The 20824-nt window shown below is 36.2% G+C and overlaps 1 protein-coding gene across 3 annotated transcripts in view; it reads left to right on the plus strand.

The window, feature by feature from the left end:
- SMARCA2 (SWI/SNF related, matrix associated, actin dependent regulator of chromatin, subfamily a, member 2) overlaps nucleotides 1–20824 on the plus strand; it is a 118864-nt gene that overhangs the window by 71876 nt on the left and 26164 nt on the right. For all 3 annotated transcript variants that reach the window (XM_032674700.1, XM_032674702.1, XM_032674701.1), the window contains 4 exons: nucleotides 2065–2228; nucleotides 2961–3188; nucleotides 6601–6678; nucleotides 9292–9510. In XM_032674700.1, the coding sequence (XP_032530591.1) occupies nucleotides 2065–2228; nucleotides 2961–3188; nucleotides 6601–6678; nucleotides 9292–9510 (689 nt within the window). The remainder of the gene's footprint in view (nucleotides 1–2064; nucleotides 2229–2960; nucleotides 3189–6600; nucleotides 6679–9291; nucleotides 9511–20824) is intronic.

Genomic DNA, 20824 nt, shown 5'->3' on the forward strand with positions numbered 1-20824 from the left:
CTGGGTCCAGTTCTGGGGCCCTCAGTTCAGGAAGGACATCAAGGTGCTGGAGCATGTCCAGAAAAGGACAATGGATCTGGTAAAGGGTCTAGAGGATAAGTTAAACAGAGGGTGGCAGAGGGAATTGGAGTTATTTAGCCTGGGGAACATAAGGCTGAGAGGGGACCTTATCGTTCTCTACAGCATCCTGAAAGGAGGTTGTAGCCAGATGGTGGTCAACCTCTTCTACTGGGCAGCTAGCGACAGGATGAGAGGACATAGTCTTAAGATGCACCAGGAGAGGTTTAGGTTGGACATTAGGAGGAATTTCTTCACAGGAAGGATAATTAAACTTTGGAATGGATGGAATAGACTGCCCAGGGAGATGGTGGAGTCAGCTGGAGGTGTTTAAGAAAAGACTGAATGTGGCTCTTAGTGCCATGGTCTAGTTGATGTGATGGTGTTCAGTTAAAGGTTGTACTTGATGATCTCAGGGGTCTTTTCCAACCTAGTTGATTCTGTGATTGATTCTGCAATTCTGTAAAAGGAAAATAGGGTATCCCACCTGAGTTTTAAACCTGTTTGCTGCAGAATGTCTTTGTCGAAACTGTCCTAAGAACATACTAGCATGCTAACAAAGCCCTCTTCACGCCTCTGGCCTGCAGGTGTTTTAATGCTTCCATTCAAGAAAGATTAATTATATTACATTTTAAATGTTTTAAATAACCTTACATCGTGTGCTTTTAAATGAATTCTTTTTCATGCCAGGATGTTTACAGCAAGATGTGGTATGGTAAATACACCCCCTTGTTTTAAGACTTTCCAGGTAGTTCATTAAATTAGATGGACCGTTTTTCTTCTTTTCCAATTTTGTAATTATCTACCATACTGGAATGCAATCTTTATTTAGATTCTGTCCAGCTGTCTTCTCATTTAGAGTGTTTTCCACCCAGTTGATGTGGGTACCTTACCCAGTTAAGGGGTTCAGTGGGCCAGCAGTTTGGCTGTGTGGTTGTGGTGGCTCTGAGTGGGATGGAGTTAACTTTACTCCTGGCAACCCATATAGTGCTGTGCTTTGCATCTGTGGTTTAGCAGGGTTGATAACTCTCCAGGGATACCACTCCAGTGTTTTGGCTGTTGCTGAGCAGCACTCCAGAGTGTCAAAGCTTTCTCTGCAAACCACCCCTCCACCTCAGAGGCTGGTAGGCTGAAGGTGAACTGGGACCCAGATGAGACAGCTGACCAAACTGGCAAAATGGATGCAGACAGCAATACAAGCTGAGGGAAGAGGATGCAGGGACATTCCTTGTTGTGGCATTTGTCTTCCCAGTTACTCATTATGAGTGCTGAGATCCTGCTGTCCAGGAAGTGGGTGGACATCTGGCTGCTGATGGGAAGTAGTAAATACATTCCTCTTCTTGCCTTGCTGGCATATGCACCTTTCACTTTTACTAGGCTGCCTTTTTATCAGCACGGGAGCTTTTCTGTCTTATTTTCTCCCCCTGTACTGTTGAGTTGGGGGGGGTAAGGGGATGTATCTGGCAGCCAGCTGAGGTCAACCCACGGTAATAATAAAAAAAGCTTCATCTTCTGTACATATATCACCCTCAAAATAGGACATTTTAAGAATTTTCAGTCCTTTGGTATTAATTATGACTCTGAAGGCAAACAGTGATATTTTGATAAATCTCTATATAAGTAGCTTTTAAAAATATTTAATGCTGTTACAGCCAGAAGGCATTAATCAAAGCTAGAGAGGTCTTTTGTGTATAGTAACTTCAGTTGAAATTTATGTGAGTCATGAAAACGTATAACAGTGTTAGCCAACATTTTAAGATTTACTTTTGAAAATTCAAGATAAATACTTTTAAAGAGATATTTAGAAGTCCGTCTCTTACATGTTATAGGCAGTTGACTAAAACATTTGTGGCCAGTGTTTATTCTGTGTGACATAAAATGTGGCAGAGGTGTCAAAGAGCAGTGCACTAAAATTACCCTTCCACATGTACTTTTAGCAACTGACATTGTATTTATATTATTTCAGTTCACATCTTTTTTGGGATATTCATATTTTTTTCTTTTCAGGCACAACAAAATCAGAGGATCGAGCCGCTCTGTTGAAGAAGTTCAATGAACCTGGATCACAATACTTTATCTTCTTGCTGAGTACAAGGGCTGGAGGGCTAGGCTTAAATCTCCAGGCTGCTGACACTGTTATAATCTTTGATAGTGACTGGAATCCTCATCAGGTTATTTTTATTTTCTTATCTTCATGAAATGTGTAAAGAATTCATAATTCATTTTTGAGTTGCTTCTTTAAATAGGAGATATAACCTGGGATGAAAGGAGAAAAATCCAGATAAGTCATAAAATGCTGCTTTAAGAGGAATTAGTGAGGCAAATTGCCACGATCAAGAAGTGTTTTGGTTTGAATCACTGAACTAATTCTGTGTCTGCGTATTTTATCTGAGTTTCAGGGTATCCTCAGAACTAGGAGTGTTATAAATGTTCCTCATTTGTATAACTGTGCTCATTCTTTAACCCTTAGGACATAATAACTAACGCTGCCTTTTCAGCCTTCAGGAGGTAGGTTGCAGTACTTCAGTAAAGGTTGTGCTGAATGCTGCCTGTTTCATGAAATCAGTAACCATGTGAGTGCAGAAGGTCTTGGCCTGAGATACCGAACTTACATTGTTGGTGTAGTGGTTAGTACTGAGAATGGATCACCAGGAAAAGAGGGTATCAGACCACTTATTTAAAAAAGCCAAAAGATGTAACTGAAGTATATCTTTTCCACCTTTTTTTTTTCCTTTTTTGTTTTTAAGAATGGAAGTGAGATATCTTTTGGAGTACATAGCCATGTGTGTGTTTTCAGCGATTTCACTTATCTTCGCAAATCACATCATAGCCAATGATGTGTAAAAGTAAGGGAAGAGAGACTAAAAAGAGTTTTACTCTCTCTCTCTGTGTTTTCCTAACAGGACTTGCAGGCACAAGATAGAGCTCACCGAATTGGTCAGCAGAATGAAGTTCGAGTCCTGCGACTGTGCACTGTGAACAGTGTGGAAGAGAAGATACTTGCTGCTGCAAAGTATAAGCTGAATGTAGACCAAAAAGTTATTCAGGCAGGAATGTTTGATCAGAAATCTTCAAGCCATGAAAGGAGAGCCTTCCTACAGGCTATACTGGAGCATGAAGAAGAAAATGAGGTAAGGTAGTTAGAAATTATTAGAAAGAGGATGTTTCAAGAAGTATGGAGTAATATTTTTTTCATCATTTACAAAGATTGTCATTTCCTTTGAAATTAGAAATGTCATCATATTCTTACCATCAGTCAAAAAAATAACTTAATTTTTCTCTTTTTTATCATCACAGTAATAGGTTATAATGTAATGGTTATGATTAAATCTTAGTGCGGAATTAGGCATTGTAACTTAAAACCCATTCTGCCCTTCATAATTTTGGCAAATAATTGCATTAAAAAAGATTTTTTCCAGAACAGTTCCTAAATCCTATAAACCAGTTCCTAAATTCCATTTATATGTAGGTAATTTGATTTTCAGACATGCTGAGCAATTAGCACTACCTAGGTTCAATCATGAAAAACCATGCCTATTGTGCCTCTTCTGGAACCTCGGTAAGAGTTAAGATCTGCTTTGATGTGCTTTGGGCTTAGGGCAATCCAGCAAAATAACTGCTTCTTTTGAGGGCTGTGTCCAGCCTGGACTTCACATCACCACTTCCTCTTCAAGAAACAATTTGCTGATTAAGAAGAGCTGTCAAATCTTCTTTAACAGTAGTGGACAGTGAGGTTACAAAATTACTCACTGTATGTCCCTGTCTCTTCATTGTCTTGTTTATGGAACTGTGAGTGTGGAATGATGAACCTATTCTTTTGCCTGTCACTGGAGATTCTTCTCTTAATTTGAAGAAAATTCAACATTTGAATGAAAGCAGTATTTGGGGGAAAGCAAATAAATGTATCAGTTGTACTGGTAACACACACACAAAATCATGGTCTGCGGTGACTTTTTCTCAACTTGAAAATACCTTGTACTAGTTGAAGACAAAGAGATTTTGAGACTGATTTTGCCTCTGAGTATGCCTTGTATGTCTGAATGTGGTACATACTGAAAGAAAGAAGGTTCTATAGCCTGTGTTTCACTGTCATCCTTCATTACATGGTGTAAAGTTTCAAAGACTGAGGAGTTTCCTTCTTCAGTCATCAGTCCTTTTGTGTAAACTCTGTCTTGCGCATTTAGAAAATGTAGTACCTTAGTAAGATGAAATTTGGTATTGTTTTAGTATTTTCCTAAAATTAGAGTGATAAATGTTATCAGTTATTGTGTTTTATTTGTAGTGTCAATGCAGAAACGGGGTGATACATATGTACCATTTTTGATTAAGTAAAACTGTAGTTCTAAAGCAGCCAGTGCTATCTGTATTAGTAGATAGATTAACTTGAAATCAGCAGAAATATTGAGTAAGCCTATGTTTTGGGTTTTTTAATTGATGTAAATTTGTTTGTTATGTTTTCAAAGCCCTAGAAAATATTTATCTAAATGGTTCTGAAGTCAGACCTGTAGCTCAGGGACTACTTGACTTGCCTTATTTCATAGATAACTTCAGAACAGTCAGTTTCTTGTGTGTTATTCAGATACATTTGGTCTGCCATCCTGAAGCAAGCAGATTTGAGCAAGGCTTGTTTGCCATAGCACAACATCACTGTTTAAAGTAAGCATTGATGGTGTCTGACTTCTAACAGCAGACTGAAGCTTTCCAGGAATATTTCTGTGTGAACAGAGACTATGCAAAATTTGCCTAAACACTAAAACTCTTGAGGGACTAAGAGGGATTGAATTTGCACCATCCTGCACGTTGCTGCTTCATTGCTGCAGCACTGAAAACAAATTTGAGTATCATATGAGAGATTGACTAGAAAAAAGTAAATCTCTCAGCTAAAAGTCAGTATATCAACAGTTATATCAACCATATTAAAACAACTTTGACTTGCAAATATATACTAGCACATCTAAAAAGAGGTTGTGTAGTGATCACCTAGTTAAATATTCCCATGCTAAGCATGCCTTAAACTTGTCACATGTAGAGCACTGTTTGTACTTTCTTAGTAGTTTTTGTAAGTTTAGCATTGAAACTCCCTTATTTTTCTTTCTTCTTTCCTCTTCTTTTTGCACTGTTTTTTCTTTCAGCAGTGCTAGATAAAGGAAAGAGGTAATTTCTGTGTATTTTGAAAGATTTATTAGAATAACAGCAGTGTATCGTAAGTGATTAAAAGTAACTTGTTCATGGAGTAATTTTGTATTAGCACTGGTGTTTATTTTTAGTTTTTTCTTCTGCCAAGTGTACCTGGTTGGCAACAGGATTATTCACACATCCTGTTAACCACAGATAATACGGACACAGCTTCTACTGTGGGATCCCTGATTTTTTTCGGATCAACAATTACTTTGAGACGGTAGGAAGTGTATGAAACTTTCAGGATGATCACATTCATAGAAAAATCTTTTTTTTCTCTCTGTATGTAACCATGTGACTTCCTTTTTTTGAACACTGAAGGAGAAGTGAGTAGAAGTAAGAAGAACCAGCTATCACTTTCCAATTTGCTTTGTTCATGTTAAATTACATGTTCATTAAGGTACAAAGGTGTTCTCTGAGAATTGCATCAATAAGAACTGGGATTTTTTTTCTGAGCTGTAGAAATCCTGCCACTGGAGGGAAAATACGTGAATATATAAAGGCCTTTTTTCTTCATTTCAGAAAAATAATGGCTACAGGATATTAGGTTTTGGGGTGTTATATGCAGCATCCTATACTCCCATTACACTGGGTTCAAAATATGAGTTTTCATGAAGAATTATAGGTCTCTGGTATACTGTAATAACAGGTTTAGAAAACCGTATGAAAGAATCACTGTAGTTTTACCATTTCGAGTGACCTGTTTTCTAGGCTTTCATAATAATTCAGGGAGGGAGACTGAAATTGTGGACTCTGATTGTGTTAAAATGGGTATCATAAGTGTTCAGCTTTAACATTTTTCATTGAATGCTACAGTTGTGAATTGTTTTTCAAGTGTCTGTTTCTGTTTTTATGACATAACTGATTTTGTCGAAGTAAAATTTTCACATCTCAATTTGTAAGCAGACAGTGGACAAGAGAAAGGGATTCAGCAGTGTTATTTTCCAGTATAAAGACATATTTCATTTTTTTTCATTTAATCAGGACTTCTTCATTCTCCTTGCTTTGGCAGCAAAGACCTCAAAATGTAGAATAGTATAGCTGTGGGCGCACTGTAGAACAGCAGAATGAAAATACATTTTAACCAAAGCACTGACTGTGCTTCTGACCCAGGAAAACCACAACCCAAATTTTCCTCATTGTTCATTTCCACATTCTTGAATTAAGAAGGTAGTAATAAATCCCAGTTGTCTCTCTGATTGTTATTTTTGTGTAACTTGTGAATAGCTGAACATTTAAAAAGTTTTAGTTTCACTTTTGAGTGTTTCACACGTGTTGTCTGAGAGGGAGGGTCAGTTGATGGAGGCTGTTACTTCAAATTGCATGTAACTTCTTTCTAATAATTTTATCCATCTTTTTAACCAGGAGGAAGATGAAGTTCCTGATGATGAGACTCTGAATCAGATGATTGCTCGACGTGAGGAGGAATTTGATCTCTTTATGGTAAGGATGATGTGATTATAAGTAGATTATCTTCTCCAGTGTTTTTAACTAAGGCTTTAACCTTTTGTCATTAAATTTTGGAAAACTTTATTGGAGGAATATGCTTTATTTACTTGCATTGCTTATCTGAGGAAAGAAGTGTAGTCCACTTAAACACAGAGTTCCTCACATGACAGACTCAGAGATCCTTGCTGTCAGTACAGTGAAAAAGTGACAATCTGGAGGAAGAATCTGACACAACCTGAGAAATTTGTAGTGCGAAAACTGTAGTCACAGTTTGGCTTGCTAATTCTACAGCATCCTTTTGCTGTTCAACATTTTTTCTTCCTTTTGGGCTTTGATGTTGGCAAGGACAACTACAGGAACTTAACTAGATAGCAAATTAGTAGACTTACACTGTTGTTTTCTTGGTGAGTTAGCTGGAGTTTGCTGATGGTTTTGTCAAGGGCCCAGTTACTTGCATCTCTGCTGCTACAACTGTTGAACAGTTAACAAAATAGAGCTAGTGACAGTAGTTCAAATGTAAGCCACTCATTTTTATTACTACTTCCCTTTTTGTTAATGCTAGTGCAGCACTGATGGAATAATTACTAAAATGTCTGCTTAGGCGTGGCTCTTGCCTCATTGAATGTTATCTCAGAAAAACTGAAATCTCTAAAGTCAGGCTGCACAGAAAATGAGTGCTTACAGACACCTGTCTTTTTAGATTTTGCGTCAGTGATTGGGATGTAAGGAGATTTACGTGACAGAAACCAAGAGGTGGCCTTTCAATCCAAAACTCAAAAGAAGTAGTTTCATCGAAATTGTTGACTGAATGTACCCTGATTTCTGTGAAAGTAGATTTGTGCTGGTAGTAGAAGAACTTCTTAGTATTTCTTCTTCAGACTCAGAAGGGAAGAACTAATCCTTGAATTGAAGGTAGCTGATGAATTTATGTTTATTAGCAGGAAATTTTTAAAACTTTATCTTTTAGTATTAAATATGAATTGTGTGGATTTAATTTATGTTTTTCATATTAATTGACGTGGAAATTTTTAGGGGAAAGTAAAGAATTGCAGTAGGTAATAAAAATTTGAAAAGGCAAAAGTAGCATGCTTTGAAGGCCAGAGTTTGAAAATAGTAAGATAGAAAGAATGAAATTAAATATTAATGACTAAGAAATAATTTTAATTGTTAATAAAAAATGGTTTTCATTGTAGTAAACTGTTTAATTATAAAAGAAAAATCTGAAAAGAAACTTTGTCAGTCAGGGCTCTTTGTCTTCTTTTTATCAATATTTCAGGTCTTGTACAGTCAGATAAAAAGCACAGGCTGTCTTCTCCCTACCTTAGTGATACCTGTGTCTCCCTAGAGATAATACCTCTGAATTCATGCGTGTCTGTGTCTTGGCTAGGGTTGTAGAAGGATGATATGCCTAGTTGGCCTCCTGTGTTAAATGCAGCATCATACACACAAGGAAGGGGTTTACACATAGTTGAAAACATTTTTTATGAAGGTTTAGTGGCCAAAGCAGTAGCCTGTTACAATGCTACAGCCAATTCTGATGCTAGTCTATTAATATTATTTTTTTTTCAAATATGAAAATTAAATGCTTGGTCGCCATCTGTTTGTTTTCTCTGCTTAGCAACTAATTACTGAGTAATAAGTACTGTATGACTCTTCAAAAGGCCTAATTGAAATGGGTATTCATATTACTTGATTTGGGTACTTAAGAAAATGCAGATGCAATTCACAGAACCGTAGGAAGCTTGATCAGCATATAGTTAATAGAGAAAGATGGATGCTTCCCCAGGAGGATTATGAAGTATCTCGCTGTTGAGTAGGTCATGGGAATCTATCCTCAGTACCATATCTGTTTTCTGAGGTAATTGCTCACCACACTTGAAATTAATTTATATGCTTATTCAAATTTTTAAATTATTTAAATTTCAGCTAAAAGTCTTAACATTACCTTCTAATGTTCTTAACACTTTATCCAACATTATCTGGTATTTTTGTGTTTTGATTTTTGTCTAGTACAGCAGTATGATCAGGAAAAATTCAGGTTTAAGCATCTTGGCTTTCTGATACTGTAAAGCTTGCACTGTAGGCAAGCTCTTCTCTGAATTTATTAATTCTCTTTTGATTCTTCTTTTCTAATACGAACTTCTAAATTTTCTTCTTCTGATATTCAGGCACACAAAACTGTGTGTTTTCAATTATTCCTTTTAGTTACATAACACTAACACCTTATGGGGAGATCGTGAGGGAATGATTAGTATTTGCAGATCACATACAAAAATACAAAAAGCCTGTGCAAATAAGGAAGAGTTTTTTAATTAACAGAACACAGCAGTGTTCTTGTGATCTGCTTTTTGTCACTTGGCTGCTTCGTTGTCTTAGTTACTTCAGTGAAAGCTAGTTGTGGAATAGTGAATATGACTGAAAATTAACAAACGAGTGTAGCTTTTTCTTATAGTTGCATTTTAGAAGTATTTAAGAGTATCATGAAAGGGAAATACCTGTGAAGGACTTGTTTAACGTTTCAGATATCAGTAGATAGGTAGACATTTACATGGTGCGCTCAATAATTGCCCTTAAAACTTTTTTATCCTTTCTCGATTCCCATTGCAGCGTATGGACATGGACCGTCGCAGGGAGGATGCCAGAAACCCTAAGCGTAAGCCACGCTTGATGGAGGAGGATGAATTACCATCCTGGATTATTAAGGATGATGCTGAAGTTGAAAGGCTTACATGTGAAGAAGAAGAAGAAAAAATATTTGGTAGAGGATCCCGTCAGCGCAGGGATGTGGACTACAGTGATGCTCTCACAGAGAAACAGTGGCTGCGGGTAGGTTGTGCCTTCTAGTTGATTGGTTGGGTTTTTTACATTTGAAATTTAGTCATTCGGGGTGGGGTTTATTTTTTTTGCTTTGAAGACTGCAGCAGGGAAAACACAGTGTAGTAGTTAGACCTAAAATGTCCTTATTATCCAGCTTTTGCTGCTGTATTGAAGGCATAAATAAGTTTTGAACTGCACTGCAGAAACTTAAATCAGTGTTTTTAAGTGCTGAATCAGGACTATGGTAGCATTCAGTTGGAACTATTCTGTTGCCATGGATCTTGACATATTTCTTACATCTTTAGGCACTTTCATATGTGTCATCTTTCAGATACCCAGACAATTCTTTTGTGGTACAGGAGACTAGTAATCAGTGTATATTACAACTTTCTGTGCTGCAGAAGCTGACTATGTTTTTAAATACCTGAATTTAACCCTTTTGGAAATTTTCACATAAGTTTCCTTTCTCTCATGCTATTTTATTTCCAAATCTTGAGCATTTCTTGACTCCACTAAGATCAAAATACCTGATAAATGATTTAAGAATTTAAGGCCTGAAAGCAAAGATTCTGAGCTTAACTCAGACAAAATTTGTGGTTTTGTGGTACTTAAGGATTCTTGCTGTTCTGTGAAATACACATCTAGTGAGTAATAATGCATGTGTCTTTTCAGAGTGGGAGTAAATATAGGAAGGAGCATGGTGAGGATTGATTGTTGGGAAGTCTTTTCAGAACAAGGAAATTTGATAATATTCTGATTTCAAAAACTTATAGATAAAGTATTTTAAGAGCAAAACGAAGCTACATGGTTTGACAGAGTAAGTTTTATTGTAGAAGAACAACAGACAATACCAACATGAATATACAGTGTAGTTTTTGTGTATATTTGCTAAAGATAGGTAAAAATCTTAACCTGCTTAGTTTCAAATGTGATGTTGGTGTGAGTGCATTGTGTAATACTGTGCTAGGAGCTAATCTGGATTCTGCTGCTTAGGGGAGAAAAGCTCTGAATGATACATCAACTGTAAATTTAAGCAAGTCTGTGAAACTACGGGAGTTTTATACTTGGCATTTTCAAGGAGTCTGTGGAGAAGTATAGTGTACATTTACTCAAGGCCATTTTAAGCTAATTTTTTTAAATGATGAAATACTCTGGCTGTGGCAACATAGACATTAGCTTTGACTTTTGTGTTTTGTGTCTTGAGTTGGCAAGTTAACACTTCTGTTAAGTGTTTTATTTTTAAAAATGGCAACCGTAAAATAAATCATCTGATCCCTCTTCCTTCTGCAGGCAGAATCATCCAGTCCTGTGTTGTTTATAACAGTAGTTCGTCTGACCTGTTCTTCTAGGCATTCCTGAGCAGTGAATTTAAAAATCCAGAGTGGAATGTTTTTAACTGTTTGACTTTTCTTTATATTTTACCTGAATTTTCCTGTTGGAATTAAAACTAATTGGTTCTTGTCCTAATCACTGCTCATGCAGAACAGGCTACTACCTTTGTTTTTTTCAACATTTTGTGTCATAGAAGAGTTGTCTCCCTGTTCAGTAAATTCATAAGATTAACAACCACTGCTTATGCAGTCTTTCCCCATAGTTCCTGTTTTCTAGCTTTTTTTATTGTTTTCACTGGTTTCCCCTAGTTTTTCTACATATAACTGGTGTCTTTCTATGGGTTTGGTTGAAAGCTAGACATCAAAATTCCAGATGCAGTGTCATTTGAATAAGGAGGAGTTGTTCTTTCACATAACGTCTAGGATACTTACACCTCATAATCCAGTATTTCATTTTCTTAATGTGAAAGGTATTGACTCATGTTAAATTTTTGATGCAGTATAAGACCTTAATCCTTTTCTGTGGATCTACTTCCTTACCATCTTTTCAAAATCATGTTTCATATAGTTGATCTTTCCTTCCTGGTGAGAGGATTTAGCATACACCCTCATTGAATGATATCTGAGTTTTCTTCACGAAAATTACTCTGAATTTTAAGCCTGTCCTTAGGTAAACTTCTGGTCAGCTTGGTGTTCTTTTGAGATTTAGTGGGCATACCTTCTATTCTGTGTTTCTAAAGACAGTAAAAACTGCAAAATGCTGGACCATTTGATAAAGAGTCATTAAGGACTACTCTGAAAACAATTTCTTAGCAGGTCTCCATATACTTGATAGTGGTTTTTTTTATTGTTTGCTTCTGAGCCTGTTTTGTGAGGCCAAGTTAGAAACCTTGCTAGTCAAGATGGTATACATACTAACCCTTTTTCACCGTGGCTTGTTTTTCTGTTGACAGAAATTGTTCTCCCTTCTCTCTATTGTGTTGTTAATCATGTTTTCAGATTAGCTGTTACCTAAGTCAGATTGCTTCACAGTGCATGCACTAGCTCTGCTGTCTACGTAGTTTAACATGCTTTCAGGTGCCCTTGGGAGTGTGTTGAAACAAATACAAGAGTAGAAACTGCCAACACTTTTCAGACTCCTTTTGATGGAATTACGTTTATAGTGTAACACTGCTTATGCACATTCACAGTAAAACTCCTAGTTGGGTAGATAATCAAATGTAAGCAAAGTTTTCTGAGTTTTTTAATCTTATTTTTCATGTGTGTAAAATGGAGTTCTTTGTCACACCCATTGGCCTTTCAGCAGAATCTGAAGATTCAGCAGATTCAGCAGAATCTTTTACGTCTTCTTTGAAGGTGTGTTAGATTTTTCTGTAATGACATCTCTAGAATGTCATAATAATTGTATACAACATATTCAAGGGAATATTTAACTGTATAAACATTAAAAAATGGTGTTATATAGTTTATAAGCACTTGTATCTTGTGGCTTTGACACTGTAACCTGTAACAGTTTTCATGCAATATGCATGAAAACTGTAATTAATTGTTTAATTGGTTTAATTGGATGCAGCAGACTACTTGTATCAGTAGTTTACTGATATAAGATAAAAGCAGTAAGTTCTGAATTGACTAATACTTTAGTAAATAAGATACCCTTCTAACTGTGTTCTACGTCATGCTGTTCTCCAAAGATAGGTCTATTGTTATTGCAATATTACAGAAGGAGATTTGCTTACCAGCATCAAGGGATGCCCCTTATTTCTTTCTCTTGCTGTGGCTGCTGTTACAGCTTTATAGCTGTCTTCTCATGGGGTTTTCTGAATAAAACTTTGCATTTCTGACCAGTAAATTAGTTTCATAATATCAGTATCTAGTCTTCAGCTGTCTCTTTTTCTTTTATGTCTTATGGAGTTGACTAGATCTTTTCTAAGTTTTGCCTCATTCAGCAGCCACAGCTCTGACTGTGAAGATAACTACTTGCCCCTTCTCAGTTGGACTCTGAACCCTCTGCTGATACACCCAACACTGAAAAGTGTAGTTCAGATCATGGCAGATGCCCACAGGATCCGCTATACACTTCAGGGTCTGTATGCATGCATGTATACTGACAAGTATGTCAGCTCCCTTCTTGCTAGGAGGTCAAGTACCTGAATTTGGAAGCAAGGGACGAAATAATTAAAGAAACCATATAATCATAGACAGTATTTAGTGAGATTGTGCTGCTGCCCCAAACAACCTGTAGTTCACTGGCAGCCTCCCAGGAAATTTCTAAAACACAAACAGGCTTCATCACTAGCTGTCGCTGCAGCTTGCTGTTCTCTAACAGTTGGCATGACAACCATACTTCCTTAAAAAAAAAAATCTGTAAGGAGGAGATTGCTTCCTGATTCTACAAAGCATTTGTATGCTGGAAGTATTTCATGCGTTAGCAGGTTCTGTCTCTGCACGATTTCTAACAGAACTACAAAATGCTTTACTGGATCCCATGGCATATTATTTTCTAGAGGGGTCATCTACTAAGAAGTCTATTGTCTAGCACAGGTTTCAAGTAACAGAGGATTTTTTTTTGAGTAGTTACAAGACCCTTAAGACAGTTGCATCTGGTTTCAGCTTCTCATTCAACTTAATTGCTGACTAGGTGATATAAATAAAGTTTTAGTCCCTAGTTGTCCAACTAATTTGAAATAGCTTTGCATATTGGCCAGGGAAACATATCTGAGTACAAAATCAGCAATATCTCATTTACATCATGCAGAATTGCAGAAGTCATGCTTGTTTAGTTCATCTAAAAATTGTAAGTGAAATTCCGACATTTGATTTGTAATTAGTCAGTTTTAGTTAAAGAAAACCAGTGCTGGCTTTCACACATGCAGAATATCTGATGAATAGTGTGTAACATAATCATGACAAATTTTTTTTGTTTATATTTACTAACTGAGGTTATGTTGTATAATAAATCAAACTACCTAGCGGGAAAATTGTTGGACACATTTTCAAATATTTTCTCATCAGACAGAACTTTGCATAACTTTTTGATTTTACACACTCTCTAATAGTATGTTAGGTTAAGTTTAGTAGCAGAGAGTAAAGTTGGGCCAACTTGTGGCTACAACTTGGTATAAATCACTAAAAGTTTTTCAAGTAGGTTTGTGTTTTCTGAGAGACATTCACTTTTTTGTATACAACTTTAGAATCAATACTAGGAACATAATTCTAAGACCTGGTTTTGTAAAATGTGATGGTGGAATTTGATTTTACAGTAGTCTTTGTTAGATACTGAAATAGCTGAATGGAAAATTAGCATTACATTCTATAATTGTTTTAGTCTATATTGGAGGCTGAAATTCTGAGGAGAAAAAAATTAACTGTTAACCCAGTGCATAGTTTATCTGAATAGTTCATGTACATAATACCCCTGTACCCCTGTTTTTTTCTCTTCATTACTCCTTTATACCATTTTTGGTTACAATTGCAAAGTTTCCTGACTTGCTGCTAAACCTGTTTAACTGTCAAGTAAGTGGGTATTTGCCCACAACATTTGAAGAAAGTTACGTTCTGACCTAAACTCTGCTCTGTGGTATTGAATCGTAATTCCAATTGAATTTGTTAAGCTGTAGGGGAGAACAAGTCACATTTAAAAGACTGTCACTGGAGGGTTACAAAGTCTACCATCCCAGGATGTTGTCTGTTTTGTGACCAGCAATCATCAGAATGCCCCAGGTACTCTTTTCTAGTGTGCAGTTTGAGGCTGATAAGTTTTACGCATGTGGAAGCTGATTTTTTGAAGGATTAGAAAGTTGGACATGACTTTAAAGCCTTATTTAACCAAGTCATGATTATGTTCTGCATATTACTATGTATCTTTCGTGTCCTTTTCATGAAATTCAATTCAGAATCTACTTATGGAAAAAAATAGGTAGTTTTAAGTTCCAGTGAAATTAAAACTAATGAAGCAGTTTAGATGAAATGGGGTTTTCTTGGCTTTTTATGGATGAGAAGGAATTTAAATGCATCTGCCTGATACCTTCAGTTCTCTATTTTGACAAGATAACTTTGTTAGTATATAAAGAAAAGGGCCTGATTTACACTCTGGATGACTTTCTCAGAATGTGGAATCAGGATTGAGAGTATTAATTTGAGAGTATTAGTTTTGGAAACTAAAAAAGTACTTTGAAATGCTTCTTCAGTATTTTTGAGATATGCTCCGCAAAGTAATTTTTAGTGTTTGAAATACATTCTCTTTGTGAGAAAAACCTCAAGTCAGGAAATCTGAACAGCTACTTATGAGGAATACCAATCAGTAAAACATTGCTGTATTTTCATAGTATTCTTTTTTTTTGAGTCTGTGATTTTGACTATACAATGTTATATGTAAAGTACCATAACAAATATTTCAAGTGGAATTGTGCATCTGTTCTCCTCTAGAAAAACTGGAATAGTGGTGAGTGACATGTAAGTCCTTTTATGTATTTTTTAAAAATGTGAGGAGTATTGTTAGTATTAGACTAAAATAAACTGCATTTTCTTTAAAATAGCTTTAATTTCTGACATACCGAGTTTATGTAGCCTGGAAGTTGTGAGCTAAAACTCTAGGTTTCAGATTTTGTTGTATTATTACTGTTTTGAGTGCATTTTTTTTCCTGAAAAAAAATAGGTCCTGTGGTTAAGATGCCAAAAATACTGTTCAAATCAGCTGCCTGGAAAAGGGGAGAGTGAGGAGAGACCTCCATTGCAGTCTGCAGCTTCCTCAGGAGGGGGGGAGCAAAGGGCAGGAGTCATCTGTTCTCTCTGGTGACCAGTAGCAGACCCAAGAGGATGGCCTGAAGTTGTGTCAGGGCAGATTTGGGTTGGATAAGAGGTTCTTTACCCAGAGTGTCGTTGGGCACTGGAACACGCTCCCCAGGAAAGTTGTCATAGCACCAAGCCTGACAGAATTCAAGAAGCGTTTGGACAATATTCTCGTGCACATGATGTGATTCTTGGGGATGGTTCTCTGCAGGGCCAGAAGATGCAGTAAGTGATCCTTGTGGGTCTCTTCTAACTCAGGATATTCTGCGATTCTAAAACTAAAACCTAAACAACTATTAAATAATTCACAAAATCTACAAGAAAAGAAGTCTGCATTAAAAGTGTAAAATATTATTGTTGCTGGGGCATATGGCAATGGAATGAGAAACAGCAAACATTTTAATATTTGACTCCACTGCTATGTTCTCTGACATGCATGAACATAGCATGTTCATTGCTGTGTTCTCTGACATACTTTGACAGTAACAATGATGGGTGATATGCAGTAGCTAACCTTTTGTCACCTATTGATTTTTGAATAAAGACAGTACATTTTCATATGTTGAAAAAAGTAAATTAAAAATAATTAATTAAAAAAATAGATGTTGCATTTGCAACATGGGTAAGAAGTTACCCATACCTTTCCAAGTGTATATTGTGGCTGAAGTATTTATTCACTCTAAGCAAACTAAGACCTTTTTTGTAGAAGGCCACCTTCTAAAGGCGGACCTGAGCAGGTGATGGGAAGCTTCATGCTGATGTTTTTCATGCAGCAAGTGTGACAGGAAAAAGTAATTCTTCTGATGGATTGGCATATGTATGTAGAGCTCTGCTCCTTCTGTAGAAGTGGTAGCAATTTGTGTCTTGTATATAAACAATATGGAAGAACTAACATAGCAAATAAGGAAGAACGGGGAAGTTTCAGACTGAATTTCTCAAAAATTACTCAGCTTATCCTTAGGCATGTCACGAGTGGCAGTTAGCTTCCTGAGTCATCTTGAAGTACCTTACTTGATGAGTACAATAGTGTACTTCCTTACTCTAGCATTAAAATTTTAATCTTGAAAAAAAAATCCCACAAAAACTTTGCAGTAAGCACAACCATATAATTTTGTCCTGTACTCTGAAATCATCATGTTTAGAGTGTTACAGTTTACGGTTTCATGGGTATCCATTATGTATCCTTTTCAGTTGCATCTGATGTTTTTAGCTAGAATTCGAGCTCAGAACTAAGGACTTTGTTGCTGCTTACAGACTTACTTTAGTTTTTGTATATGCATCTGTAGTATACAGTACTGTACTGTACATTATTTTGTTGGGAAACTTTGTGTCTTCTTAGCTCTCATTGGCTTTTTAGGAATCTTTGTTTTGTTCAGTTAGTATTTGCTCAGGTAATAGTTATTGCTTGTCAGACTGTGATTTGCATTGCAGTTTATCCCAGAAGACCAAAAAGACCTTCTAGACAGGTTCTGTTCATGTTAGATTTTTACTTTTAGGCTGTGATTTACACCTTAAAGGGTCAAACTGTACTGTAAGTCCTGCCACAGTCAGGTAACTGCAGCTTTAGAAGCATCTTGAAGACATGGAACTCACTGCATCACTAAGCATCACAAGATACTGTTTTGGTATAAGATACATAAAAGATACACGTAACTAAACTTTTCTCAGCAAGTTATCCAAAGTTTGGCTTAGTTGCATTTCATGTAATCTTCCTCCAAATTCTTCTAAGTTATTAAAAAACTACATTGGAAATGTCACAAGGGGCTGTCTCCTACTGTTTATTCTTTAAACACAGTCTATTTCTATAAGCAAATTTTTTTCCTCTGTTGGCATAGGAAGTGAGTTTTCTAACCTCTTGCCGTATATTTTTCTCATACCGTACTGTCTTATGTGCTTCCCATTCTTAATTGCCTCAGAGTACCTACATTAAAAATGATAGATCTCTAAACCCAATTTCCCATGCTATTAGAAAAATCCTTAACTTGTTTTCTGTGAATAAGAAGATACAAGAATTCTATGAACATCCACTAAAAAATAATTAAACTATAATGGTTTCTGAAAGCTGTTCATTTTTTTGTGAGATACTTTTATCTGTTTTGTTTTGAGGGTTTTTTCTTGATTTTGTTCCCGTTTAGCTATGTTCCACATTCTAAACTTGTAATAAAAAATGACTGCTGAGAATGTGCAAATGTACTTAAATATAAGGGGGGAGAAGAACATATGAGAGAAAATATTTAATGGGATGACTGTTGGCAGGAGCTGAGTTTACTTTGACATGCTTAAAGATGCCAGTTTAAGCTTTGTACTATAAGCTTCTCATGTTGCATCATTAAATGCAGTAGTGTTTCAGGGTACACATAAAATTTATGCTCACTTGTAAAATAGAAGTCTTTTGTTAGTCTATTCATCTGTTGATCAAAAAGAAAGGAAACTTTTACTATTTTTTTTGGGCAGTTAGAAGGCACCACTAAATATCTGTTTACTTGAGAGCCAAATAATTCCTTTATTCTAAGGCTATAGATTGGGCTCAAAATTGATGATTCCACACTGGAAATCTGCTAATCATCCCTTTGTGTTTTAGTCCTCAGCTGTGTTGTTTCCATAGTAGAAGAAAAAGCATCTTGTTCTTTATAGGAAACATTCTACTAAAACATGGTATCCTGCTGTATGTTGCCAGATGTTGTTGTTACTCCCCCTGAGTATGTTCCAGAACAAGAGTTTGTCATGTCCACTTACCTTTTCCAGTGCTTAGCATTGTCAGTTTTATTTTTACCATAGGAAAAGATGCCTGTTACCGCAAATGTTTTCAACATTCACTGCAAGTAAATGTCCTGGAAAGAGCCAAGACTGTGGTTTCTTTTTGAAGAGCTGATCTGGTGAGGGTATAAACTCTGTCTTAGAAGAAAAAGGAGACAAAGTTCTTTGGATGCAGAAGGGCTAAGCCCTGGAAATTTTTTTTTCTTAAATAAATTTAAAAATCCATTAATTTCCATTCTTAAGGATTGAAATTTGAGAATTTTTTCATAAAGAATAAAATCAAACATGAGAAGTCTGTCTTTAGTTGTTAGCATTATGAGCTGCAAAACATCAGCCACACTGTTAGTCTGCCAGGAGGTGACATTGCAAAGTAAAGATTTCCTACCTTCTTTCACAATAGAAGAATGGCATGTCTTTTAAACAAGGTAAATGATAAGGAAAAAAGATAAATTAACATTGCTCAGAATTACTCAGAAACCTGCAACAGTAACAGTGTTTTGTGAAATACAAGGTAAACAGGAACAGGAAATACTTGTCTCAGAACTGGGAAGAAAAGTCATTCTATGCGCTTATTAGCGGTCAGATATAGATGTGTTTCTGATTGTTTTTTTTATGCATGATTTCCCATGTGAAATAAACAATGTCTTACCTGACTGACAGACAGTAAATGCCTGGAAGTTTTTTCCATGGTTTTGGATCTGGCCTTTGTTGTTGAGTATTTTCAAGACTTCATTGCAACATGTTTCCTCCTATTCTATGACATTTTATCTGTGAGCCTGAGCGGAATGTAGGTTTTACCAGGAATACTACTAATTGTCTTAAATATTGTTCATAATTTCTAAACTAATTAATCAGCTATTGTAGAAAGTCATTAAAAATGGAAGGAAAAAAGTAGTCTCAGAAGGCAGTAGAATGATACATCCTTCCAGTAAAAGATTTATTTTAGATCCAAAAAGGAAGATCTGGAAGCAAAACCCTCAGTACAAACTAAGCTATAACAAACTTGAAACTATTTTCCTTCTAAACTCTGAGATGCTAAGGTAGTAAAGAACATCATCTGTTGTAGGACACAAAAGTGTTATGCTAAATTCCATGCTTGTTATTTTAAAGGAATTCAGGAAAAGGCAAGAAAAGTAATCTTCCTCACCTCCCCCTGGCACCCATCAGAAAAGGTAATTTTCTCAAGGCAATTGATTTTCCTTGCCCCCTGTTCTAGGGAATATAATGTCCCTGGTTATGAAAAAGCATAACTCGATTGCCAATTCTCTCACAATACCTTTGTCAGTATACTGTCCTCTACACTCCTGAAGTAGGCTTTCATGAATCGGAATTCTGGACAAGACAGAAAAATGCTGATAAAAATTAAAAAAAGGGAGAAACCTTCCCTTTTTACACTTCCTCACTGAATAACACCAGTCACTAAATGCTCCAGAATCCTGTCTAAGCAACAAACATGCATCTCTGTGAGAGTGAACAAGATAAAGGGGAAAAAATGAGGCATCTCTAGATTTTACTTTAAGGTGGATTACTTGTGAATCTGAAGCCAGGAAACGTATCTGCAGTATTTTTATGATAGTCTTCCTGTGTCTTTCTTAAGTTAGTTACATCTTATTGTGCCTCTTGATTTTACTTCTGATCATACCTCCAAAGATACCTGCAACTGTTTCCAGTGCCAGTGCATTAACAGTATTTACTTTTCGAGTCATCAATATGTGAAAAGGCTATGAACAATCTGAAGGCAATCTCAAATACTGTATCATGTACTTGAGAACTGCTATTTTAATATCCCTTTCAGAATAAGTTTGTTTATCATCTGGCAACTTTCCTGCATAGTATGTCACAAGTCTCTTATAAATTGTCCTCCAGTCTTGAATGAGAGCCTTTTTTCACTGTGTTCAGAAACAGGCTATAATTCTAAGTGACAAGAATTCTTAAGCAGATGATACAGCTTTCTAAAATGAAGGGGGGAATATTTGGGAAACACAAAAAGGCAAAAAAACCAACGACAACAAAACGGTTCAGTGATAAAGAGTCAGAGGTTGATATGGATAGTTTCTGACATAGACTGTGTTTAGATTTCTCCCCCATCTTTCTGCTGCTCCTAGATGAGATTGGCTTGCACAAGAGGTTGTTCAAATGCAGTCTTCTTAGCAAGACATTTTGAAAACTCTAGAAGATAGTTACAGATAGTTTGTAGAACTTTTAAGGGTGTGGCTGAGTAGTTGTAGACCACAGAATATCAAGATTAAATATTAGGATATTTGACCTTAAAAATTTTTCTCAGATCAGCAAGAAAACACTGAAGATAAAAGCTTTGGTCCTATTAATACTTTAAGTAGATACCTTTTCTTTTTTTCAGTGTTATGCCCTGTTGCTGTAGTTGAGACCCTTTCTCTTTAATGATAACTTACATTCTTACATGGTTTCATCAGGTCTTTTTGGCA

This window comes from Chiroxiphia lanceolata, chromosome Z (assembly GCF_009829145.1).
Source record: "Chiroxiphia lanceolata isolate bChiLan1 chromosome Z, bChiLan1.pri, whole genome shotgun sequence".
NCBI lineage: Eukaryota > Metazoa > Chordata > Aves > Passeriformes > Pipridae > Chiroxiphia > Chiroxiphia lanceolata.